This window comes from Parasteatoda tepidariorum, chromosome 11, assembly GCF_982258835.1.
Source record: "Parasteatoda tepidariorum strain Cologne lab strain chromosome 11, Ptep-v5.0, whole genome shotgun sequence".
Lineage (NCBI taxonomy): Eukaryota > Metazoa > Arthropoda > Arachnida > Araneae > Theridiidae > Parasteatoda > Parasteatoda tepidariorum.
This window is the reverse complement of record NC_141765.1, coordinates 5,135,661-5,162,604: the sequence shown is the minus strand read 5'-3', so window position 1 is coordinate 5,162,604 and position 26,944 is coordinate 5,135,661. Positions and strand designations below refer to the sequence as shown.

The 26,944-nt window shown below is 27.0% G+C and overlaps 1 protein-coding gene across 3 annotated transcripts in view; it reads left to right on the top strand.

The window, feature by feature from the left end:
* Positions 1-452: 452 nt before the first annotated feature.
* LOC107450156 (NF-X1-type zinc finger protein NFXL1) overlaps positions 453-26,944 on the top strand; it is an 82,042-nt gene continuing 55,550 nt past the window's right edge. The window contains exons 1-5 of one of the 3 annotated variants that reach the window (XM_016065894.4): positions 453-567; positions 5,056-5,124; positions 7,446-7,607; positions 9,750-9,859; positions 13,193-13,308. In XM_016065894.4, the coding sequence (XP_015921380.3) occupies positions 5,088-5,124; positions 7,446-7,607; positions 9,750-9,859; positions 13,193-13,308 (425 nt within the window). In that variant the 5' untranslated portion in view covers positions 453-567; positions 5,056-5,087. Of the gene's footprint in view, positions 568-749; positions 933-5,055; positions 5,125-7,445; positions 7,608-9,749; positions 9,860-13,192; positions 13,309-26,944 lie in introns of those variants that run through there. The other 2 variants (XM_087154624.1, XM_016065893.4) reach the window with 2 other exon arrangements.

The window sequence follows — 26,944 nt, the reverse complement described above, 5'->3', positions numbered from 1 at the left end:
CACTTTACGGTAGCACAGTTTAACGAGGACCAATACCGCACACCCTCGGTCCCTACGCAGACTGATCCAAGTGGGTCACCCACCCGCACACTGACCGCAGCCAGTGATGCTTGACTTCGGTGATCTGATGAGAACCGTGTCTTAACGATCAGTCCACTGCGGGACAATTTTTTCTTGGAACATTGAAAACAGGAAAATTAAGGAAATAAATAATAAAAAAAGGTTTCTTAATTATGCATCTAAATTTATCAGCAAATTTAAAACAATTAAAAAAAAAATTTCATGTTTTATTTAAAGTCGTACCGAAAGAAGCGCCGAAACGTTCACAGGCGCTTGAAGAGCTTTAATTGCATGCAGTGAGAATGGGCTAATTGTGATGACAATTAGAACATCACTATGATAGCTAAAAGCTAAAACCTCTCGTATAAGAACATAACGAAAGAATTCCTTTATCAACACATCCTTTCTGATTCACCGGGTTACCAGCTTTGAATTTCATCTTTAAATTGTGGATTTAATTTGATTGCCAGGGTTATTTAGTGGAAAAATTTTATAAGAGTCTTTTAGGTTATAAATATTTTATGAATCTTTTATTGTTTTGTGCTGCTAGTTTTTTGAAACAAAATTACTTTTCACGTAAAATGTTTAGAAATTTGATGTGAAAAAATGTGATAAAAGTCACAGTTTTAAGACGTAATGATGTCACCAACTAATCATATGAAAGATTAGGGAACTGTTTGTATTTCTTTGGCGACAATTTTTTGCATGTATGGGGCAAATTGTTCATTCAGCTGGCAACCCTGCTGAAATAATATTTCAATTCGGTTTCAATCTATGTGATGTGTCATATTTTAGAATAAAGTTTCTTGAATAATAATTGAAGCATTTTTATATCTTATGGATGAACTAATTTTTTTTATGAATGGTTGATGGTAATCTTTTTAGCATATTCTATTTTAGAAAATTCAACGGTTTGAAATTGAAAAAACAAAGCGTTCCTTTGACTTAAGTTATATTTGAAGTAATTTATCACATTTCGCCATTATTTTTGCGAATGGAAGTGTAACGTTATCTTCAATATTTTTTTATTTGATTTATCACTGCAAGTCTGTTTTTTTTTCCACTTTATATTTGTTATTGAAAATTCATTGGTACATGGGGTTATTTCTGTTTCTGTTTGCGCCTATTAAGTTGTTGTAGTTCATTTACGTCGCACTAGAGCTGCACAATGGGCTACTGGCGACGGTCTGGGAAACATTAATTAATAAGCCTATTAAGTACAGTTATCAATTTGATAAATTAATTTTGAGTTTTCAAACCTATTTTTCAAAAAAAAAATAATAATAATTTGTTTTGATTTGCGAGTGGTTAGTGGAACAAACTCTAATGGGATAACTAAAGAGTCATGCCATTAGAGTTTATTCTTTTCTGAGATGTTTTTTTCAGTTTCTCACGTGTCATAACCCAGAAGTTTTTTAAAACTTCATTCAAATACCAGAACGAAAATCTTCTCTGTATATTACTGAATTTTTTTTATTTTTATACCGTTTCTGCTATAAACTTATCTTATGTAAATATTTCATTGAATCAGGCATTATATTTTGATAAGTTTGTGTTTCTCACATGATTTATAATCTTATGTCTTAATAATTTAACTTTAGGATTTAATTTCAATTTTATGTTAGAAAAGAAAGGGTATCTTTTTCCTTAGATCAGATTTATTAAACTGTAAGTTGAGTTTGACGTAGATGTGCAGAAGCGTAGTTAATAGGTTTTTCTTTTGAAAAAATGAATTAGTTAAGAAAAAAGAAGTAGCATAACAAGTAAAGGTTAATAATACACACACTATGATGTTAGATAATGTATTGGAATTAATTTATTGTACTGCTGTATTTAAAAAAAATTTTATTATTGAATCAAAAAAGTGATTTAGATAAGAAAAATTTGAACTAATTGTATTAACTTTTTAGAAACTGAATCGTTTTGAAAAATTAAATAGGGGATATGTAACACAGTCCTGAAAAGTCCTTAAAATCTGCTTAATTTTTATTTTGGAAAATAAGGACCCTTAAAAGTACTTAATTTTGGTGCAAGGTTTTTAAAAGTCCTTAAATTTTCAGTATCACTGTAGCTGATCGAAACAATTGTTCAGTTCAATTTTTTGAAATGAAAAGTCGTTTATTTATCACCTAGAATTCGACTGTGCATCAAGGGTAGAGCTTTATAAGGCGACAGGAAGGGATGTGTGTGAGAGAGGGCTATAGGCAGGGGGAAAAAAGCATGTCCTTTTAATAATAATATTCTGCCTTTTGCCTAGACTGATACTCTATGAGGAGAATGAAGCATTCTAAAAGAAAAGAATAGAGTGTATACAAGGGAAATACTGCACATGGAAGAGATATTGTTTTATTGGGGGAGGGGGGGCAGTTCTAAGGTGCTTAAATAAAAGACCCACACTAACCACAATATAAAAACTTGTTGAAATAATTTGCTCAATGTTATAGACAAATTTTTTTATTTACTCTTTTTTTTAATGTTATGAAGAAGGAATATTCAGGGGTGCCAATTTAAGTGGTGATGATGGGTAGAATATCAGGTGAGGTGGAGTTTGTATTTAGTATAGTGGACTAGTTGAAGATATTGACAAATTGAAGATTGATGCTGAAAACAGAAGATGATGAAAATAATAGTTGAGCCGGATTAGAATTAATAAAAAGCTTTTAATTTAATATATTTGCAGAGCTCGAGTTACAATATATGAATATCATTCATAAGGATTTCAGTTGAATCAATTTTTGCATAATAATATTAATAAGGACAGGCCATGGGAGACAAATCCCCCACAACCTGCCTAATCAAAAGCCAAATTAAAAAGTACGTGTAATTTGTTCCGATCGGACACAGGAGAAGCATGGGTAGGAGATCTAAAATTGGCGATCTATTAAAATATTATAGCCAAAACAAAGCCAACCAGCCTATTAGTATGGGTTTAAAAGAATACCTTGGCGATCACGAGTCGCCAACAAACTTATGTGAATTATTACAACCATGCAACCGAAACATTTAGCTGTTGGAAAATTAGAATAAAAAGTTATAAATAGATTTTTGTTTTCGATTAGAGGCGACAGTGAATTAATATGTCTGCAGTGAATAATAAAAAGAAAGTATCCGTTACATTGATCTGGAAGAGAAGAAATAAATATTTTATGTTCGTTTAAAAAGATTAAGTTTTTGATTTATTTTTAAATGTAATTCTATTAATAAAAATCAGCTTAAGTAATGAAAGATATTTTAAAAGATAGAAAATAAATATGTGTATGCCAATTGTGGCATCACAAATGTACTTGAAAAAAATTGCAAATCTTAATTTCTGCACAATTTTACAATTCAATTTCAATGAAATCATTAAAAATGTAATACAGATTAGTTTCATACGTTAACTTTTGCAATCTGAATGATTACTTCAACAACCTGAAAATGTTTTTTTGTAATGTAACTTTTAACAACCTGAAAATGTTTTTTTAAAAAAAAAGTGACCCGGGTTTGCAAAAATTGCCTGGTAATACTTTGTTGAGCCCTGTTAATTAATATCAGTGCTTACATTTTAATAAAATTGTTCTTTTTGTATTTTTTTTAATTTATTAATTTTTTTAGAAGGTAAAATATTGCACTGTCACTGGTGGCATATGTATATTCGATGATAAACAATTATACTATTTTTAAAGTCCTTAATTTTTCCAAAAAAGTACTTAATTTTTTCAAAAAAAAGTCCTTAAATTTGCTTAATTTTTGCTTTGTTGAAAGAGTGGGAACCCTGTATAAGCCACATACCATAATAATAAGTTTTTTATATTTGATATAATGTTGTAAAAGATTTATTGAACTGCTGTAATTAGGAAATTTGTTTCATTGAGCTGGAAGTATTTTATAACTGTCGTTGAACTGTCGACCCAATTTTTGGGTTTACGACTACTAATGTACAACTCCGTAGCCTTGTTATTTTGAACCCAATCCAGAAGGCAAGGGAACTTCTGGATCAAGTATTGGAAGAAATTTGCCTTCGGGGAGGACTTTTTGATGGAACTAACCTGCATATGCGTTACATGGAGAGGAAGACCTTGAAATCCTCCCATGGGTAGCCTGACGCAAGATTTCTGTGTCAAATGTGTGTGCGGTCAAGGAATTTGCAAAATTGATTCTAGCATGGTGGTCATAACCAAAAGTTTGCAGTTTTTATTCATTATTGTAAAGTCAGCAGACTTTTCAATCATTTCGCATCTGTACATTTCTTGTGCTTTTATTTTGCAAAGTACCATACTTTAGCGATTCTCTTAAAGAATTCTTCTTTCCAAGTAGTTGTTATTAAATCTATAAAGGAAGTAAAAAGACAAGCATTGAGAGGTTTAGCTGAAAAAGTTGTTAAATTTAAGAAATAAAATAATTTTTTGAAATTTATTACCAAAATATATTTATATGTTTCTTTAAAAAAATAAATCTTTAAAAAAAAAGTTAAATTAAGCATTGTTTAGTTTTTAAGATAAACATTGTAACTATGCAATCAGATGATTAAAATTGATTTTTTTCAATGAAATAAACTAATATATTTACCGAAGTCCTTTTTAATTTAAATCAAATGTTTATTTATTTTTTTTAAAATAAAACTATTTAATATAATTATGGCTCCTAGTCTTTATTATTACCCTGTTTATAATCAAATTTTAAAAACAAATTTGAGAGAATTTTTTGTCTCGTCATATTTTTTCTGAAAATTGTTTAAGCCAACTTTGAAACCAATCTCTTTGTTTGATTTCATAGACTAGATATCAATTCCAAATGTGGGCAATTAAGTCTTTTTGATATTTTATATTCTTTGTTTTAGATAATTTAACCAAAAAAGGGAAGTATCGATGAAAAAATCTAAAGAATTAAAATTTACTCTTAGATACCATTAAAACTCTAAATACTATTACATTTAACCTCAGAATAAACCAAATGATATTAATTCTTAATTTTTTTTTCATTTTATATAATTACTTGTTATCTTTTTTCTTTCAGTTTTGTCAACTGCAATTTAAATAATTAGAAACATGAAAAAGTATAGAAATGCCAACTGCCCTTCTGATGGTACATATTCTATTTTTTCAAAAATGTTTTATATTTTTCCCATATTCAGTCTGTCATTTTTATTATTTTAATATTCATTATAGAAGAATTTGTACAAAGTGTAGTAAAAAATAATGTGACTGATAACATAATTATTAATACTGTATTTATTAATTATCAATAATAATTTTTACTGTAAAAGGGAATGATTTTTGCTATATTCCGAGGCAGTGTTAAATTGTAAAACTGCTGTCAATTCAATGATTTGTGATCCATGTTATTCTACAATATGGAGAAAAAATTATTGCAGATATTTTTCCCTCAAAATATTTTCTTATTTCTAAATATTAGAGTTTTCTTTTTTTTTCTTCCAATCTATTGATCAACAAGATTTACCAGATTAACGTTTTTTTTATAATGAAATCAGCACAATTATAGAGCTACGATAATGCACAATTTAAAATCTGCGTGCCTTAATAAAAATATTGTATTTTTAATACTATGTGGGAATGCATAGCAATAAATGCCAAAAAATAGAAAGAAATAATTGCATAAAGTGATTTAAAAAAAGCACTTAAAATAACGCGGAAATCGGCACAGAGTGCGTCAAAAAGTTATTATTTAAGTGACAATTTGAAACTTGATTGTCAAATAATAAAAATATGGCATTTTCGAAACTTGCTGAAAAGCGGAAATAACTGCTTAAAAAATTATTTAGATTTACGAGAAATCGGCAAAAAAGTGATTATTTTATGGCAAGATCCAACTTCGAGATTCATAATATATTAAAATATTAAGGTTTTATATATTTTTAAGGTTAAAACTATATGGAAATACGATGTTTTCACAGCCACAAAATAACTTTGGATTCACAATGAAATTAGCTCAAATAAATTACATCAAAAGTGATTACTTAAATATGCGATTTTAAACTCAAGTGTCGTAATAATATCAACGTAAAAATACAGGATTTCCAAATCATATGGAAAAACATAGAAATAACTAGAAAAATTCTTCAGATTTACGATGAAATCGGTACAAAGAAAGCATATTGAAAAGTGATGATTTAAATGTGTGATTCAACTTCAAGATTGATAATATTATCGTATTAAAAATTTAAAGAATTTTAAAACTTTGCGATAATACTGTTTTATAACTGCCGAATTATAATTGAGAATGTTATGATGAAATCTGCAGGAATAAATCATCGGAAAATTGCAATTGATAACTCGAGAGTCATAATATTGTATAAAACGTCGCTTGGATTTATGATGAAATCGGTAAAAATAAAGGGAGTCAAAAAATTATTATTGAAATTTGTGTATTGTATTAAAAATATTAGGTTTCCTTAAACCATGTGAAATTCCATGCAATAACCATGATAAAAGCGATCTAGAAAAAAAAGTGCAATTTTAAATTCTCAATGTTTTTTTTTAAAAATTTTTGGAAGAAAAAAATTCATGGCGTTAAGAAACTTCCACGGGCCCCACATTAGCAGTTGGTGAGTCGTAGGTTGTGTACCCTTATGCATATGGAGAAAAATTTGTCTTTTTCTTTTAAATGTTCTGAGCATGCAATGTGTGCAACTGAATTTGTTATTGAGAATGATCCCATGTAAAGACAATATCATTTATGCAGTAAAAGCAATGGTTTGAGGCAGACAATTAGGAATCATGAACCTAAAACTTGCAAATATACAATATATTTATTGTTTTACAGTGTGATAATACGATATCAATAATTTGTAATGAATATAATAAATAATTTTTCATTTTACCTTCAATGTTAATTTTTTTTTTTTTATACCTGATCTACACTACACATATTGGATCTATTTGATCATATATTACATTTTAAAGCCTTGTCATAGAACATCACTACAGCAGACAAATCAGCTTGTTTCATAGCCTTTTTTTCAATCAACTTTTTTCATTATTGATGCATTTTTAATGTAACTACATTGTGGAAATATTTCATAGGTTTTTGTATTTTATTTTTAATAGTTACAAGATTACTATACCATTACTATTTTTATATACTATTACTATATATATATATAAGATTATTATACCATTGCTATATATTTAGTATGATATGTATTTAATTTTTGTTACTAGATTGCCTTACACTTGACTCCTTTCATATGTTATTTTTTTAGACTTTATGACTAAATATAATTTAGACTTACTGTTTTAGACATAAATACTTAAGTTAGTTTGTTATTAGGATGACTAATAAGGTATTTATGAAGATGATACAGTTTTTTATTCTTTTTTACTTATGTGTGACATTAATATTTTACATTAATATTTTAAACTTACTTTGAAAATATACTTTTTCAGGCGATTTGTCCACACAATCTCATAGACGTTTCGAAGAGGCATGTGAAATGATACAAAGAAATGCATCAAAATTTATTGACCAAGAATGGGCCGAATCATCATCAGATGAAGAAGATGAGGTTGATGTATCTGTTTTACAAAAAACTTGGTTAAATTATAATGGTATGTCTAAAATATTTTATTATAAAAAAACATAATTTATCCTGTTCTTGCAATAAAAAATATGCTTTTAGTTACAATAAAAGACCAGGACCCTTTTTTTCTCTTGCAAGCCTAAATTATTTCCGTGTAATCATAATTTTTCTTTTGATTTGAGAAATGTGAAGAATTTTTTAAACTAATGTATAAGGCTTACTTTAGTTATTCTATTTAGTTATTATAGGGAAGAAGGGGCTAGTGTAAAAATATAGATAGGAGGGACATCTTAAATAACTTTTTTATTTATTGGTCAAATTTCCTTTGTGAAATATCATTGATGTGCACTTCCATGTATAATTACATAATCACACTGTTAATACTTTAGTAGAAATTTGTAAAAGAAGGTTTTTAAAGTGCAAAAGTAATTCTTATATTCTCTCTTTACTCTGCTTATTAGCATATTTTAACTTCAGAATTTAAATAAAATTGTGATGTGATGTTATAAACTATACTGTTTTTCTTTTTTACCTATTTTGATGTTAACTTTTTCTCTGTATAGTTTCAACTAACTAGCGTGAACATGTCTATGTTGGCCCCATTCAACTTCCAATGGAAGAAATATGAATTGGGTACAAACGTAACACATTTGATCTTATTTATTTTCTAAATTAAAATGCTAAACCTTTAGAAATAGTTCTTATCTCAAGTAAAACAGTTAGGGTAAAATTTTTCTATTAATCCATGTTTTAAAAGTTTTAAGAAATATGTTTTATCAAGTTTATTAAAAGAATATTATTCATTAGAGATGACTTAAGAAGAGTACAATGTTTATATTGTGTATTCAATTTTTGTCATACATTAAACTGAAGCAGAACAGCAGCAAGCTGTACAGATTTCTCTTTTATGTAGTGAAATTTTTTAGTGTAGTGAAATGCTCATTTGCAAATTAGTGTTTTAAATATACTAATATTTATTCTGCAATAAGGCTTAAATTTAAATTAATTTCATTTTGGCTTTATACATACACATTATCCTCATCAGCCCCGTGTAACGGAGCTAGTGTGGACGAACACAAACTTTTTTTCAAAAAAAATATTATGGAAAAATTATAAACTTTGTGATTTGAGAAATAAACCAGAATGCAGATAAGTGCCTAAATTAATGTTAGTAAAAATACTCCATGAATTTAAAATTATTCTAAATATGGATTTTTGACAAATTTGCAAAAAATCTCTGCATTAGCCCTTCTTTTCCCTATTATTTACCTGATGTATTAGAATTGTATGCATAACTTAACTTTTAAAATGTAATTAGTTTCCATATTGTTTAAATTTTTTGCAACTGGGTTGACAATTTATTGAATCCAAGCAAATCTTAAATTATCTGCTTACAAATATTATAAATTATCATACCTGCTATATTATTACTCATGTTCAGAAATTCATTTTATTCCCAAAAATTGAATGTTATTAAAATTTGAACAATTGCATTGTAGGAAAATTGTAAGTTTTGTTATGTACTTACTAGTATATTAAAAGCTTTTAGTTTAACTTTTTAAATATTAATGACAATATATTTAATTAAAATCACCAATACATCAATTACTGCTAAATAATTTCATATTGCAATAGAAAAAATTAATAGCTCTATCTATATTTAACATTAAAAATGATTTGATAACATCTTTACAGTTTTTGTGGTTAAGTTTATCCATTGTTATCATACTAGTCAGAACTAGTCTTTGTTAGGCGAACATAATATGCAAGATAATTAAATAATTTTATTTTATAAGGAAAAGTGTTGGAGCACTCATACTAAATTTGTAAACTATTATTATTTTGAATTTTATATGTAACTGTCAACTCTAACTTCATTGTTGATTACTATTCTTTGCTGTGGTGGCTGAGTGCTGACATATGACTGGGACTGTGAAATAGCTTTAATGATTGAGAGTAGACATGCAGCCACTAAGATGGTAAAATAATGACATTTTCTTCAAAATTTTTAAATACTTACATAGCACCTAACTTTGGAATTAAGGTGACTAAAAAGAAAGGGAAAAAAGTGATATACAACTGGACTATTATTATTATTACAACACAAATAGAGCTCCATTAAGAGCAAGCAATATCTATATAATAAACTAATATACAGCTATTATTACAGATAATGAGCACAAAAACTTGCAAAAAGTCAAGGACTATCTTCAAGAGATCATAACCCATGGAGCCATAACTTGTTTGATATGTATTGAAAGTGTTGGTAAAAAGGAAAAAGTATTTGAAATAATATTATTTTACTGACTTCTAGTATAAAAATCTTGATATATTAAAATTTTCAAATAATTGGAAAGTAAAATTTTTCTCCAATTATTTTTCCTGTTTTTAGGAATTGCAGATAAAATATTTTGATGGTGTTAAGAAGTTTTGTATTTGTGATTATTAATCTAATATATAGTTTTACACTTAAAACTTTATCATCAGATTTTATACACCATATGCCTTATTTAAACTGGAAATATGCTTTACTTGTAACTGTGTTAACTATGTGAATATGAAGTTCTTATGAAATTCACTTGAAGTTATGTGTACTTAATTTAAACCTTTTTTGAAAATAACCTTTTTTTAAAAAATATACCTGAAACTTTCGCATAATGAGCTTAGTCATTCTCAGGAAAAGTCACCTGATATTTATAAGAAAATGATAAATTTTTAAAATTAATACAAATTAGTTAAAAGCTAATAAAACTTATAGATATTATATTACAAATTTTGTAAAAAAAGTATTAAACTTATTGCTCAAAGCTTGTCCGTGGAAAATAGACTGTCCCTCCTCACTCTTTCTCGCATTTCCAGACTATCACAGGAACAGGGTGCCTAGCATTTTAAAAAAGTGCTTAAAGATGCTTATTTTTTTTAACTTTTTTAAAAGCCCTTAAAGGTGTTTTTTTCTTTGGGTGTTTTAAAAAGTGCTTAATTTTCCCTTTTTCGAAACGAGATATTTTCCCTTTATCATGTTGATTTTCGCCACAAATTATGCAAAAAGACATTGTTCTTCTCAACGTTATCACTAATTCAACCCCAATCTATTTTGGTGTACCGTCAGTCTATTTTGGCAAAGTGTATGAAAACGCCAATCATTTTGTATGTTTGATGAAATACTTGCAAGTCTGCATGTGTGTGTACTGAGCAGGATTCAGTGCGATTGATTTTTGCCCCCTCCATGTGCAATTCAGCATTTTGCAAGAGATTCTCAATTTCAGGCTTCATTTGCCACCTTTGGAAATTGAACCAAAATATCTCGAATTTTCGTTGATTATGGGGACCAACTAAACTTTGCTACATTTTTTTCTCTTAATAGCGTCTATCGTTTTACTAACATGTTAAAAAATTCAAGTTATTTAATTTTTACTAGACAAACATCAATTCTTAATGCAGAAAATTAGGAGTTTTGTTTTCCAAATTGTCTCTTGCATTTTTTAAATTTTAAAATGCATGTTGAACTTATAATGAAAAAGATAAATTACATAAAAATAGTGCCTTTTTAAGAATATTGTATTCTTGTGTTTTTTCCAGCTATCTTTGAACTTGATTTCTATACTATATTCTATACTACTTATATTCTATACTATTACTATATGTTAAAAATTTGTCCTATATTAAGTTATGTAACTTTAAATTAGGGTTCATTAAACTGATTATAAACAATTTTAATTTTTTAAGTACCTGGATTACATGCTTTTATGTTTAATTGCTAAATTGTTTGTATGACATTTAGACAAGCTGGAGTGCTCAAACTGAAGCTAGACTTCTGTGCGTTAATACAATACAAGTTGTACTAACTTTAATATTAATACAAGTTAAATGCTTTTTAATTATTGTTATAAGTTATATTTATCTAAGTTTTTACATTTTGACTGCTTTCTGACGTTTAAAAAAAAAAAAAAAAAAAGACCCAAGAGATAAAAAAAAAAAAAAAAATGAAGGTTCCAGTCTGTTTTTTTTTTTTCAGTTTGTTTTCTCAAGATCAATAATTTATTATTTGGGTAATAAGTTGAACTTTTTTTCTTCCTATTATACACCTGTAAAACCCACTAAACGCCGTGTGACTAAAAATTTTAATCACCTCGTTGATATAATTTATTTTATGTTTAAGTAACTTATTCAATTTGTGTATACAATCTGAACACCAAAGCAGTCTGTTAAACATAAAAATATACATTTATTATTATTTATTATTTTAATTTTAGTAGTTATGTTATTTTTTTCCTCTTAAAATTTTATACCTTTTTTTCAAAACATCCTTATTAATGACTGTTACTTAAAAGCTTAGGGGAAAATGTCTAAGAAGTAATACAAAAGATTAAAGGATTAATTTAGAATAAATTATAAAATACTAGAATTACAATATTCTGTAAACGGATAAGTAACATCTTATTAAGAAAAATGGCCAAAAAGTATAATGGTAAATAGATTGCGTTGTCGAAATAAGCCTAGACTAATAATTAACCTGAAAGAAAAATAAATAGATGCTGAAAAGAAATGGATTGCTTTGAGTTAAAAAATACATGAGACAGATAAAACAAATACTGAAATGTTCAAACTCACCATGTTTATTCTCACTAAATTATTAAAAAAAATGTAAATTATAATATCATCAACAAAAATATCGCCACACAGGCCATCACTTGTAGATTCAATTTTACACAAATAAAGATGAAAAAGGATTATCTTCTCACAAAAGAAATTGTCGGCATCTTAAATCTTTTACAACAGGACTGCATGCCTCCCTGATGCACCGAACGTACATCAAGGGGCCCAAAATCAACTTCGAATGAATGTTTTAAAACAGGGGGAAAGAAAAGAATCCCTCACTCCCACGCTGCCATTACTTTTTGTTGAATTCTGTGGCACTTCGGGAACTCAGCTGACTGGTGTCGCTGCTGGGAAAATTCAGCCTAACCTCGTGACGTCAGTTCTCCAAAGCTGCTCCTCGAGATAATCTGCTCCTTTAGGATCAGTCCATGCAATTTCTTTCTTGTTGCAAAGCAATACTTCTAGTCTTACATTTTTGCAACTTATGTCTTTCACTCAAAGAAATTTTTTAAGATTGTTAAACAATGTTTAACAATCCTATTTCAGAAAAAAAAATATTTCTAACTTCTCTTTATACTGTGATGACTAATGACTTGCAGGAATTAAAAATGTCTTTACTTTCTCTGTAAATCTTAGTTTATTGATAATAAAGTAACAAAGGAACAGTTTTTTTATAAAAAGTTTTGTCTGTCTTGATTTTAACTAGTTCAATCTGATCTGTGACATTTAAACCTATAACTTCTGAAATTTTGAGACTTTAGAAACATCTAAAATTTGACTAATATTTTTTAATATAATATACATTTAAAAAAAAACAACTCTTTTTTATGCAAACTGCAAAAATTATTAAAATAATTAATAAATTAAAAAATAAATAATTAAAAAATTAATAATTATTTCTCACAGTCTTTTGTCGAAACTATGTTTTGATGGAAGTCCTTTAACAATTTAATGTTATTTTTAAAAGTGATATGCCTAGAAAAATTATCAGTGTGTTCAATTTATTTATTTTAGATTTGGAACTGTCAAAATTGTTATTGTGTACTACATTTAAGTTGTATCATGAAATGGGCTAAAGATAGTTTATACTCAAGCAACACAGATGAAAAAAAGTCCTTTAAATGGTCATGGTTTGTAAACTTTGTTTTATAATAGTTTTATTACTTTAATGTAATTTTGCTAATAACAGTAGCTTAATAAATTTTTAAAATTAGTTTCTGTTAAAAGACAATGCAATCAATGATCATTATAACAGCCACAGTGATCCAAACAACAATGGATGTTATAACATGATGTTATCAGACTATGTGAACACAAAAATATTGTAAATATTTACTCATAACTAATAAATTATGGAGTAATGTTTGCGAAACCACCCAACAAGCACAAGACTTTTGGGCTAGTGAAGGGACAATGTCGACTCACCTAAAGTGCCATTACGGCGGGCTTTTCATTGCTGCATCGGTTCCATAAATAAAGTGAAATCTGGGCCAAAATGAGGGCCAGTGCATGGCAGTTCAGGCAAACTTCTGGCAATCGTTAAAGGACCGGAACTACTTTGTTACCTCTGGATTGCTTTGCCATTTTTGCCTGTTAAATACACCGGGAGAAAAAATTTATTTCACAGAATAAAGAGAAAATTGCCGTAAAGACTTTTATTGTACCTTTATGATGTCTTTTTTGCCTTTTTATTGAAAGCTGAATATGTTCACTGGCACACCTCGTTGCCTCGCTTGCCGTTAAGGCACCTTTGCTGAAGGCTGATTAGAAAACGTCTATGCCGTTTTCGCCCGTATCGCACCTTTATTTCAGGTGCTTAAGCGAACTTCTTTGTCTTATTTGCTGATATACCACCCTTAACTCACCTCAACACCTTTATTTTAGGTGTCTCGGCAATTATTTTTGTCACTTACTTGCTTTTATTAGAACTTTTCATAGCTTTAAATTTGAAAGACTTTTTGCTGCATGTTGTTGATAACAATTCTTATTTAGGGAACCTAAAGTGTTTTGTTTTACTCTGCTGATATCAGCGATAGCAATTTATTGTATTTTAACTTTTTATATTGTAGTAAAACAACAACTGTCATTCCATGCAAAATTTTTTATGCTAATATAAAAAGCAAAATGGTGGAAATTTTTTTTAAATTTATAATCAATTATCTTGCCAATGTATCTTCTTACAATAAAATAGACTTTTTAAAATTTCATTTTAATCAATTATAAGCGCAATTACTAAAAGTAAAAGCAAAAAAAATTTTTTTTTAGAATTGAGTGCTTAAATTTCTTTAAACATTATGAGATAGGTGAAATTAAATACAAATTTTTATTCTACTAGATTTTTATTCTAACATAATACAACTCCATATATAAATTATTTGCGTTTTGAAAATAATGCTTATATATTTAAAACCTACAACTAGCTTTTCTTGATAGAAGCTTACACACTAAAGCTTATTTATCTTGTAACTATAAGCTCATTTATCAAGTTATTAATTTTATTAAATATTAGATAAAATAAATATATCTTAAATATTTTTTCAAAAAAAAAAGTGTGCTTGTAAATACCCATTTCATAATTTTAAATAAATAAAGCAAGAATTTTAACAACAATAAAATGCTTAAAGCATAAAATAAAATATGACCTTAGGAAAAGAATTTTATTGTGCATTGCAGAAGCTGTACTTCTCAATGAATCCAGTTTTCCTGCAAAAAATAAAGCAATTTATTTTACTATACATAGATTAAATGTTTACAGAAACAAAATATCGAAAAAAAAAATCATTGATTTAAATCAACTGATTTTTTAAAAGCCATTGATTAAGACAAGCTGAATTTTTTTCACAGAAATTATTAATTTGATTATAAAAATATGCTATAGAATTTAATTAATAACTGTATTCTTTTTTTTAAAGGTCTGATTTCAGTGATAATGATAGTATTTCGCTAAGAAATAATAAAAGAGATATGCATGTATAAATTATTATAGTCATACATCTCTTTAATAATTACCCTTAAGAAAAGCATTGATTTAAAGAAGCAAATTTGGAAAAAATCAATTACTTAAATAAACTGATTATTTAACTATTATAAGTATAAAAAAATTTTTCTTCTATATAATTAAACATTAAACATTATTTAGAGTATGTTTTAAAAGTGTTTTTTTTTCATTAATAAGGTTATTTACTAAGAATTGATGAAAGGGATATGCAAGCAAATTATTATTTTATAAAATAGATTAGATGCCAAAGAAACATTAAAATTATCCACATTTATTTTTTCGATTATAAAAATGCAGTTCAGATATATAGCTTATGGATATCAAGACTCATTCTACCCAAGGTAACTTAAAACATTTTTTTTCAACAATGTAGTCTGACCAAAACTAATTTAATCTGCTTTAGATATCTAATTGAGAAATAGAATAGCAAACTATAACATTCATTAGAAAGTTGAGCATGAAAAACAGAACTATGATTCTATTTATTTAATTATTAGTTTTGTGATAAATAATTTTAGAAAGTTAGAAATTTCTCTTAGTTCGAAATTTTAACTATTGTAGCTGTAATAATATTTTAAAGTAATGTTTAGTGTTATTAAAACAATTCATTCGACGTCTTGAATGGTGTAGAAAAAATATCTATTAAAGAAACAATTTAAATAAGATATCTTTTTCATAAAGATTTTCTTAAACCCTGCAATTTATTAACAATATTTATATTTTATTTTATTTAATGTGACATTATATTAATAACCAAATAGCAGGTACATTTTACATTTATCAGCTTACTGTAAAAAAGAAAAAACAATTTTTAAAAAAACGTCTAATTTGCTCTAAATACAATAAGAGCAAATTTTAATGAAAAAATAACTAAATATACTTTTTTTTTAATTCCAGAAACAAAGTTTTGAATAATTTTTCCAATTCTCTTAATGAGCAATTCGTAACAGTTTGAGATAAATAATTCGGAAATTTTAATAGTACTGCTCCATAAAAAATAGCCAGTATCAATTATTTAATTTTGTTTTATACCAATATTTATTTAAAATCTGCAATTAAATTCACGACCTCTTTACTTTTAAGTGGGGTCTCAATAATTTTGAAACGAAAGCAAAGTAAATATATGTGTTTTAGCATTTATATTCAAAAGTAATTTTCTGTATGAACTATTAATTAAAATTATATATATATATCGGAAATACAAATCTTTCGATTATTCAAACTAATAGTTTTATGAACTGCATGAGTATTAGTAGAAAATGTGATGTTCTGAGCACAGGCACATCAGAAATCTGAGCTAAAAGTTAAAATAATATGAGAATAAATTTTTTTATATCAGGAATTCAGAATTTCAGGACTACTAGCTCTGATATTATTTAACTCATTAATAAATCATTATGTTAAAATAAATGGGGGGAAATTTATGCTTTATTTATAATTAAACCATTAGTATTAAAACTTAATTTTGGTATATTTTTTTCATATCATTTTTTTACTTTTTCATCAAATAATTATAATGCATCATGTAATGTGTAACAAAACACTTTTTAATTATCATTCATATAAAATATATATGATATATTGTCTTAAATATAAATTTTTTTTTATTAAGTTCTGAACTTGATTTGATTTGTAAAATAAGTTCAGCATATCACTTTGCTGTTTAAACTAAATGTTCAATCAAATTTTTTTTAAATAATTATAAAAGAAATTAAATAAAAATTAGTGATGTTGTTTAAGATTGTTATCAGGTCAATAGGCAATCAACTGCCATACTTTTTAGTACTGGGCTATTCCACGGTAACTTACGTTTCATTTACATAAACTTTATTGCACTGAGAGCTTAAAAGCACGCAAATAATACTAATAAACATATTAAAATATAGTGATTTCTTAAAATTACAATCAAAACAAAAAGGAATCTAATTAAAATAATTAATAATTTTCAATTTAAACAGTGTAAAAACCTAAAACTAGTGTGGTAACTTACGTTACCGAAAAAGGAATGGCATAAATTTGCAATATGCTTGAAGGCAAAATTCTGCTCTTATACAAATGTTGCATGATTAAGATTATAAGTATCATTTTCCTGATATGTTTAAATATTTCTTATTCCCATATTTAAGATTTTATTTTAAAAATTAAATTAAATATAATTTTTTAAATGGGTAACTTACGTTACAGTAACTTACGTTACGAAATTCCCTTTGTATCCAACTTTTATCCCAATAATGTACAAATGCAAATTAAGATATTTAAACAGTATAGGACAAGGGATAAAAAGTGTACATGAAGCAAATTCAGAAATTTTTGATTCACACATAACTGCAAACTTATAAAGACCTCTGTTATTAACTAGTACAGGGGGCTCAATTCTTTTCACCATATTTTCCTTCTGGTAGAATATTTCATCTCTTTTTTCTGGCCATTTACAACAGATTCCCACAGCAGCTATTACATTGACTTTAAATTCTTGCTCTTCAACAGACATGTCCTCGTATCTCACCATATATCAATCCCCAGCTTTTATCTTGGATTCATCATTTTCTCTTTTAACATCTTTCATTAAAAAAACTCTTCTAGTATGCCTTCTTGTACTCATAAATGGTGGATCTGCTTAATGTTTTTAATCTGTGATGCTTTTGAGAATAGACTAGACACTCCACTCATCTGTTCTAGAGTCTCGCACTCATCAATATTTTCTAAACATTAAATAAATTTTTAAGGAATTTCCAAAGAGGGAACATTATGAATTTTGATGAAGGCTTCCTTAGTCAATCCGAACTTTTCATGATACTTACAAAGACAAACATTTCTTGGAAGTTTGCTACTAAGCAAGACATGCTTTGGACGGAGCTCAAAGAATTTAGTTTTTCCAATTTTGCATTCTGGATTTTCTTCCATAAACATTTGGTGCACTTCTCGAACCGAATGAAGAAGATGCCGTGTTTTGTACTTTCTTTTGGATACCATTAGCATCTCTAATTATAACTATATCCTTAAATCCTGGTGCTTGTCGAGAGATTTCTCCAATTTTAAAAACATATGAATGCCAACACCCAAATTAATAACTTAATGCAAAGATTTTCATTAAAATTAATATCTTAAGGTTGTGGATAATTCATTTAAACTTTGGTATTGTAACTAGATACATCTTATTTAGTTTATATGCCAATTTTCAAGAGAAATCGACTCATTTCACATTGGTAACTTACATTACATGCATGTCAGTAACTTACGTTACACATATTGAATAGTGCACAAAACAATTAATAAGTAATATTTGAAAAGAAAACTATTGCTGCTTATTTAGTGTTAGCCTCTAAGAAAGAAAAAATATTATTCTTGCTTTTGTATCACTTGATCTTTTTTACACATAAAAACTTTTCCTAGTTTTTGGTAACTTACGTTACATGCAATAATGTTTATTTGAAATTTATATAATTAAGTGAATTTAACAACAAAAACTTATTTTTACACTGCACAATATTTCTATTAAGTGTAATAAACAATATTTATTCTTTGGAACATTTTGAAATGAAAATAATGTTAATTTACTGATTTTCAAAATCTGACCATGTTCTTCACCCAAATCAGAACAAGCAAATGCCGATGTTCAATGGGTTGCCAATACTAAAAAACTGAATTCTCAAAAAAAATTATGATAAATTATCAAACTTCAAACCTTTCTAATTCAGAAAACATACAAACTAATAACATTATTCTCATCTGAATTTTCCAATGCTTTTCCCCCTTTTCATGGAATTGCCCTACTTCTGAGTGAAATAAACTTAGAAATCAAATCAGAGTAAGATATTTTTTAGGTTAATATGATATTAGAAGTTAATTACATACTGATAAACTTCTTTAAATAATTGAACAAAGTAGGAAATACATAAATTCTGAAAATAAACTAAATTAAAGATATGTTTAGGACTTATTTATTAACTGATTTAAAAGAGAGAACAAAAAATGAAATGATTTAAAACCTTGTATGATAGTTTTTTTAAACTGCTATTTAATTAAGTAAAAAAATGCATCAGCCTTTAAGCCCAAATTTAATACAAAAATTTCGAATTCATGATGTGTTTACAAATTAAAATCTTAGCGTGGGCTTTAAACTTTTAATTGTTTTCATGTATTTCTTAAAAAAGTTTTATTTTTCTAAGTAAAAAGATATTTGTTAAAATAATTTCTTTAATACATTTAGTGCTGGCGAAACTTATGGAAAAACTAAATGTTACATAATATTAACATTTTCAATAAAACAAAATATTTAATTATTCATTTCTAAACTTATATAGTTACTTTAACAGTAAAAAATAATTTCTTTTCAAATTTTGTTTTCTAACTAGTTTAAAAAAATAGAATGATAAAATTTTTTTTTATGACAGGCAAGTAATGAAAACAGAGGAAACAAATACTGAAATATCATGCAAAATTGTTAGCACATCTTTATACCTTTAAAAAAAATTTATGCGTTCATATAGCACATTTCTCATTTAATACAAAACCTAATTAAAAAATTACTTAACTCTATAAGAATGTTGTAATACTATCAATATAGAAGCCTATATGAGTAATAAAAACACTTGTAAGCTTAATTTTTAAAAACAAGTTATTTTAATTTTTACAGTGTTGCACTTCTCCTGCTGTTATTAATAAAGACTGTGTTAGAGAAATACATAAAGTAAACTTAATTTTGATAAGCATAATTATTTTTTGCAAATAAAAAATAAGTGATTTAATAAGAAAATATTAATATTTAAATAAAATTCATGTCACTAAGACAAAATATCGTTTCACTATGTTCTTACCTTATTTTCTGTTGCTGATCGCTGGATTAGCATTTCTTGGATCTCTCGTCCTGTCTTTCCATAAAAGAAAAAGAATGAATTAGAATATGATCATAATAAAAACAGTTAAAAATCAACAAAATTAAATCGGTTTCTAATTTATATTCTAATTTATATTTTATAATTTAATTAGTTTCTAATTTATATTTTATAATTTATGTTAAAAACATTTTTTTTTTTGATTTAAATGAAATTAATTTTGATTTAAATGAAAGAAGGATCATATATTAAGAGTACGGCAAGTATTTCTATTTTTTGTAACTGTCAATAAGTTGAATGTTTGCCAACTATCTTTTTTATTCTCAATATAAATTGTATTTTAGTATAAACTACTGATGATCTTGCTTCTAAAATTATTATCATTGGAAAAGACCATGAAATTTTGTCCGGAATCGTAGGGGAATATTTGGAGGACGAGTCTAAATCTAAAGTAAATAATTAGACTTGAAATTTTAATTTATTATGCATCGTTTTTTGAAGTTGGAAAAAATATGGGAATTACTAAATGTTTAATATTTATAACAAAATTACAAAATAATAAATGATAAGTTAAATATTTTTTTAACATAATAAAGTAGTTTTTAAAGCGAAAAAATTTTTTGATTCTAATTTAGAAAAAGAATAAGATATGTATGAAAAAAATAAGATATGGGAGCCAATTAGAAATAAAAAAATAAATAAAGAAAAGAAATAGATAAATTCAAAATAAAGCTTTTGCTTGTCAGGGCTCCCATTCAGTTTTGGAAATTAAATTCTCTGATTTTTTGAGGAAAGTTTCAATCAATTTCTGGATTATTTATTTCCTCTACGTAGTTATCATCATAAATATATATATATTTTTTCATTAAACAATTAATTAAAGTTACTTTTTTATGGAAAATATGTCAAGTATCCACTTTCTTAAAAACAAAATTTTAAACGAAAGACCGAACTAGTATAATTTAGAATAAACAACCACATAAAAATAGAGCGAAACTGAAAATAATAAATTAAGTAAAAGATAAATTAGAGGAGATAAATAATAGATTTTGCACAGAAACTGGAAAAAAGAATTAGTAAAGTTGTCATTCATTATAGATTTTATTTTTCAATAAGGACCAATTATTGAAAAGCTGATACAAAAAGCTTCATTTCATGAAGAAAAAAAATATTATATTAAAAATATAATTATACTTATAAATAAATTTGAAATAATATTCTAATTTTAATTTTGAAAAAGTTAACCCTCTTGCAGCTTACTTTTTACATGGAACAATAAAAAGAGATGTATATCTTATTTATTTTGTCCCTCACGGTACACTTATTACTACCCTATTGTTTATAACTGATTATTTCTAGGTGTTTGGAAAGATTTTTCTATGTTTTGTCAGAAACATCATTCCCTGACAATTCCTAGATTTCTTTTTATTTTCCTAAAGTCAAATTCTCTGTTGATTTTGGACTTTCCTCTTTTTTTTCTTCGTTAGTTATAAAAGTATTTATTAATAAGTGAATGATGCTATTCTTAAAAAAAAATTGGTTTTTTAAAAAATATGAATAATGAATGAATATATATTTTATGAAAATACTTTTATAGATTGGAATATGCATTGTTTATTAGAGAAGGAAGACAGAGAAGGAATTTCTTAATTTTATAATAAATTTAATCGTAAAATAAAAGAAAACTTAATTAATATAAAATAACTTAATACTTAAATATAAAAATTGGAAATATTTTACCTTTACATCAATTCATTGAATGCAAGAAAAAAAAATTTAAATATGATAAAAGTGAAAAACATTTGCGAAACGACAAAATAAAAATTAGAAATACGGTTCGTTCAGTTTAGTACAAAAAAGTTAATATGTTGAGTATCAAAACAAATAAATTGTTTATAAGCATATACTATTTTAAAAAATTCACATCTTTTTAAAAAATTCCTATTTTATATTCTTTGAAAAGTGACATTATTTTTAAAAAAATTATTATGATTTGTTTGATATGAAGTCAAAATCTTTCTACCCTTATTAAGAAAATGCATTATTTGAAAGCATAATTTTGAAAATAGCAGCTAACAGGAGAGCATAAAATTAAATATTCAGTTAGAATATAATATTACAAAACATATTACTATAATCTTTCCTAATAAAATAAAAACGAATTAAATTAATTATGAAAAACTATTTAATAAATAAGTGGAAAAAAAATACATGATCTGAAGAGCAAAAGTTTATTACTTACTTGTTCTTCTTTGGAGCAACGACTCCTACTCTTGGGAAAAAGAAAAAAGACCCCTTTAGAGACAAGGAGCTACATTTATCTCCTTTTTTAAATTTTTTCCCTCCAAATGAGTCTTTTGGCACATGTAAATAATCAACGACCACCTACGGTGCTGTTTTTTGTTACTTGAAAAGAATGTTTCTCAGAATTGGGGGATAAGGAAGAAAATGTGCTTCTTCCCCTCTCTTCCCCACATTCTTTTGACTTCAAGGACTTCAAAAATACGTGTCCGGTGATTTCAAACAGTAATATGTCTCAAATTAAAATCAATTTCGACTGCGAAATATTAAAAACAATTTCTGGTGCTCATAATAAACAATAAATATGCAATCACCAAAACCTTTTATTAACCATTAACATAAAGGAAGCTCACTTAATTAAATAATTATTGAAGTCAAGACTTATTTGAGTTCTTTCTTTAGAAAATGTCTTATATATATATACTTTGAAATAATGCTTACATAAATATTATAATTTGCGGAGCAGTAAATTAGAATCTCGTTTCTTTATAATGAACAGTACGGCTGCTGTTATTAATCACGTTTAAGTGAAAAGACCATTTATTAGTTTTCATCCACTTTTTACATAAAAAGTACAAAAAAAAAGAAGTTTTTCTCTTTTTATGAAATATTTTTTTGTATAAATAATTAAGCATTTGTCTTTAATTCAGAAAATTTATTCACATTAGCAAACTGACTGTGTATACTATAATATTAGTATTTCACATTATGAGTTCGTAGAAAATGTATATTTCCTTCTAAAAGTATTTATAAACTATTTCCCATGTTGAAAGAAAATTATTTTGTTTTAATTTCTTTTTTTTAATGAATGAAGACTGGATTAATTAATTTTATGCATTTGCATTACAAAAAGATAATTATAATTTTGTTTGAAAGCTAATGATCACAAAAATATAAAAGCCTCAATATCAATTGCAACAAATTCATAGTCTTGGATACAAGAATTAGAGATTACTCTATTTCCAACTAGTAAATACTTATTTAATTTAACTGCTTCATAAGAATAATGATGTCCTTTTAATTTTCTTGCGGATGATATTTAGATTACAAAATTCTATTTAGCTACGCAAGTTTATTTTTTCTATGGCGTTAAAATTCACGATTTTTAATTTATTTAACAGAAAAACTTGTTTAACGTTACTTTAACTTTAAAACTTTATTTTATTTGCGTTTAAGGCAACGACATTGATTTTAGAAATTCATTATTAGTTTGCACGCAGTTTTTAAATATACATAGAAATTTTTCAAAGTAACAACAGTTTTTATTTTGTTATTATTTGCATAACCATAACTTGTAAGAAAAGTTATTATTTTTTATTTTATCATTTGAAACTTTATTCAATGCATAATTAGAAACTACTTTTCCATTTTCTGTTTAAAAATCTTTTCATTTATACAAAAATAAAAATTAGGAGGCTTTGCCTTTTTCTTAATCCGCTCACCAACTCCCGTAACTTCTTGTCAATCATCATCGATTTTTTCTTTATTTTCTTAAACGGCAATATTTTTCACAAAATACCGAACATTTTATTTTCAAAATATACAAGTATTGTAGCTTTATATTGGAGCATTTTGCTAATAGTAATGAAATAGAGGATTTAATTAATTTGTATACTCTAAACTTTAAAAAAATATTTAACTTAAGGAATACAAATTGTGTAACTCAATGAGAAAAAATAATGATAAGTAATTTTACACGTTAGCGAAACTTATTAAAGCTTAAACAGAGAACTGTTTTTATCGTTATTTATTAATCTTATAGTTTTTAAAAATGTCAAAATAAATATTAAGAGTGATATCAGGCAACACACAAATCTCTCTCTCTCTTTCGCTACCTTTGCTTGACAACAACTTCAGCGCGAGCTTGTAAATTAAAGATCTCCCGAGGAAAAAATAAATTTTCTACAGCAATTGATAAATAGTCAATATTTGAAACAAAAAAACTTGAAGAAAGAATTTGCGAATGAGTATTAAATTTGCAATAGCTTTCGAACAAATTGGAATTTCAAAACAAAATTCTTGTTAAGCTTACACATAAATCCACCCTTTCAGCAAATCAAATTTCAACTAAGTTACCTTTCAGCTGACTACACAAAGAAAAAAGTTTGCTTAAATTACCGCACTCTATGATAATGATATTTCTCCTAAACAAAACCATAACTCTGGTAATAAAACAAAAATATATACTTTATTTAAACCATTCATTTGGTAATTTTTCGATTTAAATGGTAACAGTTTACCGGATATTCCAGTTTTCAAAATTACAGCTTTTTTAACGTCACATTCATTAAAAAATACAAAACTAAAAACTAGTAAATTTTTCGGAATAAAGGGTTTTTATACCATTCTCAAAACTATCATGTTAAAATTACCAAATTTTACCACTTTTATCGAATTTCAACTCACATTATAAAATCTAATTTTGTTATTTTAACTGAAAACATAACCAAACCTCTTCGATAAAAATTACTGAGCTTTGTGATGTTCCCATAGGGCCAGAAATAAGATAAGTTTTACAATATTTTCGTAGTTTTGATCAATTTTTCTTTTCTAGCAAACAAATAGACCAAACGTAGCATTATTATTTTATTTTAACAGTTAGTAGTTTTCAACCGAACTCTCCAAATCTAAATTTTCTCTGTATTTTCTCTACAACTCATCATAACTTTAAATAATAAATCATATAATTTTTTCTTAGTAAAACAAAATGAAACGTAAAAAAAAGAGAAAAAAAACTGCATATAAAGCAATAATAAAATTACAATTAATTTTTGAACATATTTGAATACCAGTGTTGAGTTCATAAGCAAAACTAAACTTCAACTTAGTATTTGCATTTCTGTGTTCTGCAGAGCTGCCCGTATGGTATTTTTTGCACCAAATTTTGTAGTTAATAATTCTCAAACAAATAATCGAATAATTATTTTTCTATTTCATTGCACTACCGGTGCATTTTTTTTACAATCGTTCTTAAATTTATTTTATAATTGTCGTTGAACAGCCGACCCAAAATTGAGTTTACGACTATCAAAGTTCAACTTCGTATCCTTGTAATTTTGAAACGAATTCAAAAATCAAGAGAACACCTAGACAAAGTATAAGGAGAAAATTGCCCGCATTTTCATGACATTATGGTGAGAAAAGACGCCCAGTGGCTGAGTGGTAGCGCTTTGCGCTCCCGTGCCACAGGTCCTGGGTTCGATCCTCGGGCCGGGCAAGGTTGATTCAGCCTTTCATCCCTTCAGTGGGTCGATAAATGAGTACCAAGCATGCTTGGGAACTAAACACTAGGGGTTCCGCCTTCGGCTGACCACCTAACCGGCACAGCCCAATGTCACGAAAACTGATAGCCCAAGGTCAAGAAAACTGATATGGGCACAGTAGGCCCAGGCCCTCTATGGGCTATCGCGCCGGTGAGTTTAGTTTAGTTTTATCATGAGACCGGCACAGCCCAAGGTCACCGGCACAGCCCAAGGTCAAGAAAACTTGAGCCCAAGGTCAAGAAAACTGATATGGGCACAGTAGGCCTAGGCCCTCTATGGGCTGTCGCGCCGCTGAGTTTAGTTTAGTTTTATCGTGAGAAAAACCACAACAAACCTCTCAAGGCTAGTAAGACGAAGAAGGTTCTCTAATCCATGATATGTCTACCACTTAGAATATTTTTTGTCAGCCGGTATTAGTAATTTGTATCAACCAGCAATTCTCAGGATTCGAACCGGGGTCAGGTGGGAGGCAGAGGTGAAATATACAAAAAAGAGGGGAAAACTATGATGCTGTGTGGCCTCGATCGTCCCTTCATTAACCGCAAAAAATATTAGGCTAGAGTCGTACTAATTTTAGCAGTACAAACATATAAGTGGAATGTATAAAGCATTAAAGTGAAGCTCTCTCCATTTTGAAGCCCTCAATCAATTAAAGTTGTCTTACTAATTAATCAAATAAGATCTTAATAGTAATTCTAAAATTATTTTCTTTTAAATTTAGAGTTTATTAATGTCCCTATTTTTTTATTTGCTTTTGTAATTTTCCCCCACCGATAGAAACATTTTTGTTAGAACATTTTGTTTTTGAAATTGAATTTTGAGCTGTAAAAGATTTTTACTCTGTATTACTTACATTAAAACTGTTTTATAGGTTAATTACAAAATATAAGAATTTTGAGTTTTTGTGTTGCTATACTTTTATTAGTTCGTTTATTTATTTAGAAAAAAAATAAGCAATTTAATGGAAAGATAATCACAAATGTTTTAAAAAAATTAATTTCATTAAAATGTTAAATAATTAAAATGATCAGCAATATAAGGAAAGAAGTAAAAACTGAAATTGATGCTTAGTGGAGATCCATGCGAAAAGGAAACAAAGTGCTGAAAGAACTATCACCAATAGGGAGGGATGAAAAACGCATAACCGGACATCATTAATTTTCCTTTTTACCCTACAGAAAGGGAATCCACAGCTGCACCCAAACAACAACTCATCCAAGCAAAGCAAACTGCAACTTCTTATTCTAAAATAAACCTATGTACTTCTTCTAGTAATCAATATTTAAATATCATGAAGGTCACATTAGTATACCTACAATTTTTTTTAATTCCTAAAATTGCATTGGGTAAAATTGATCATTAAAATCCT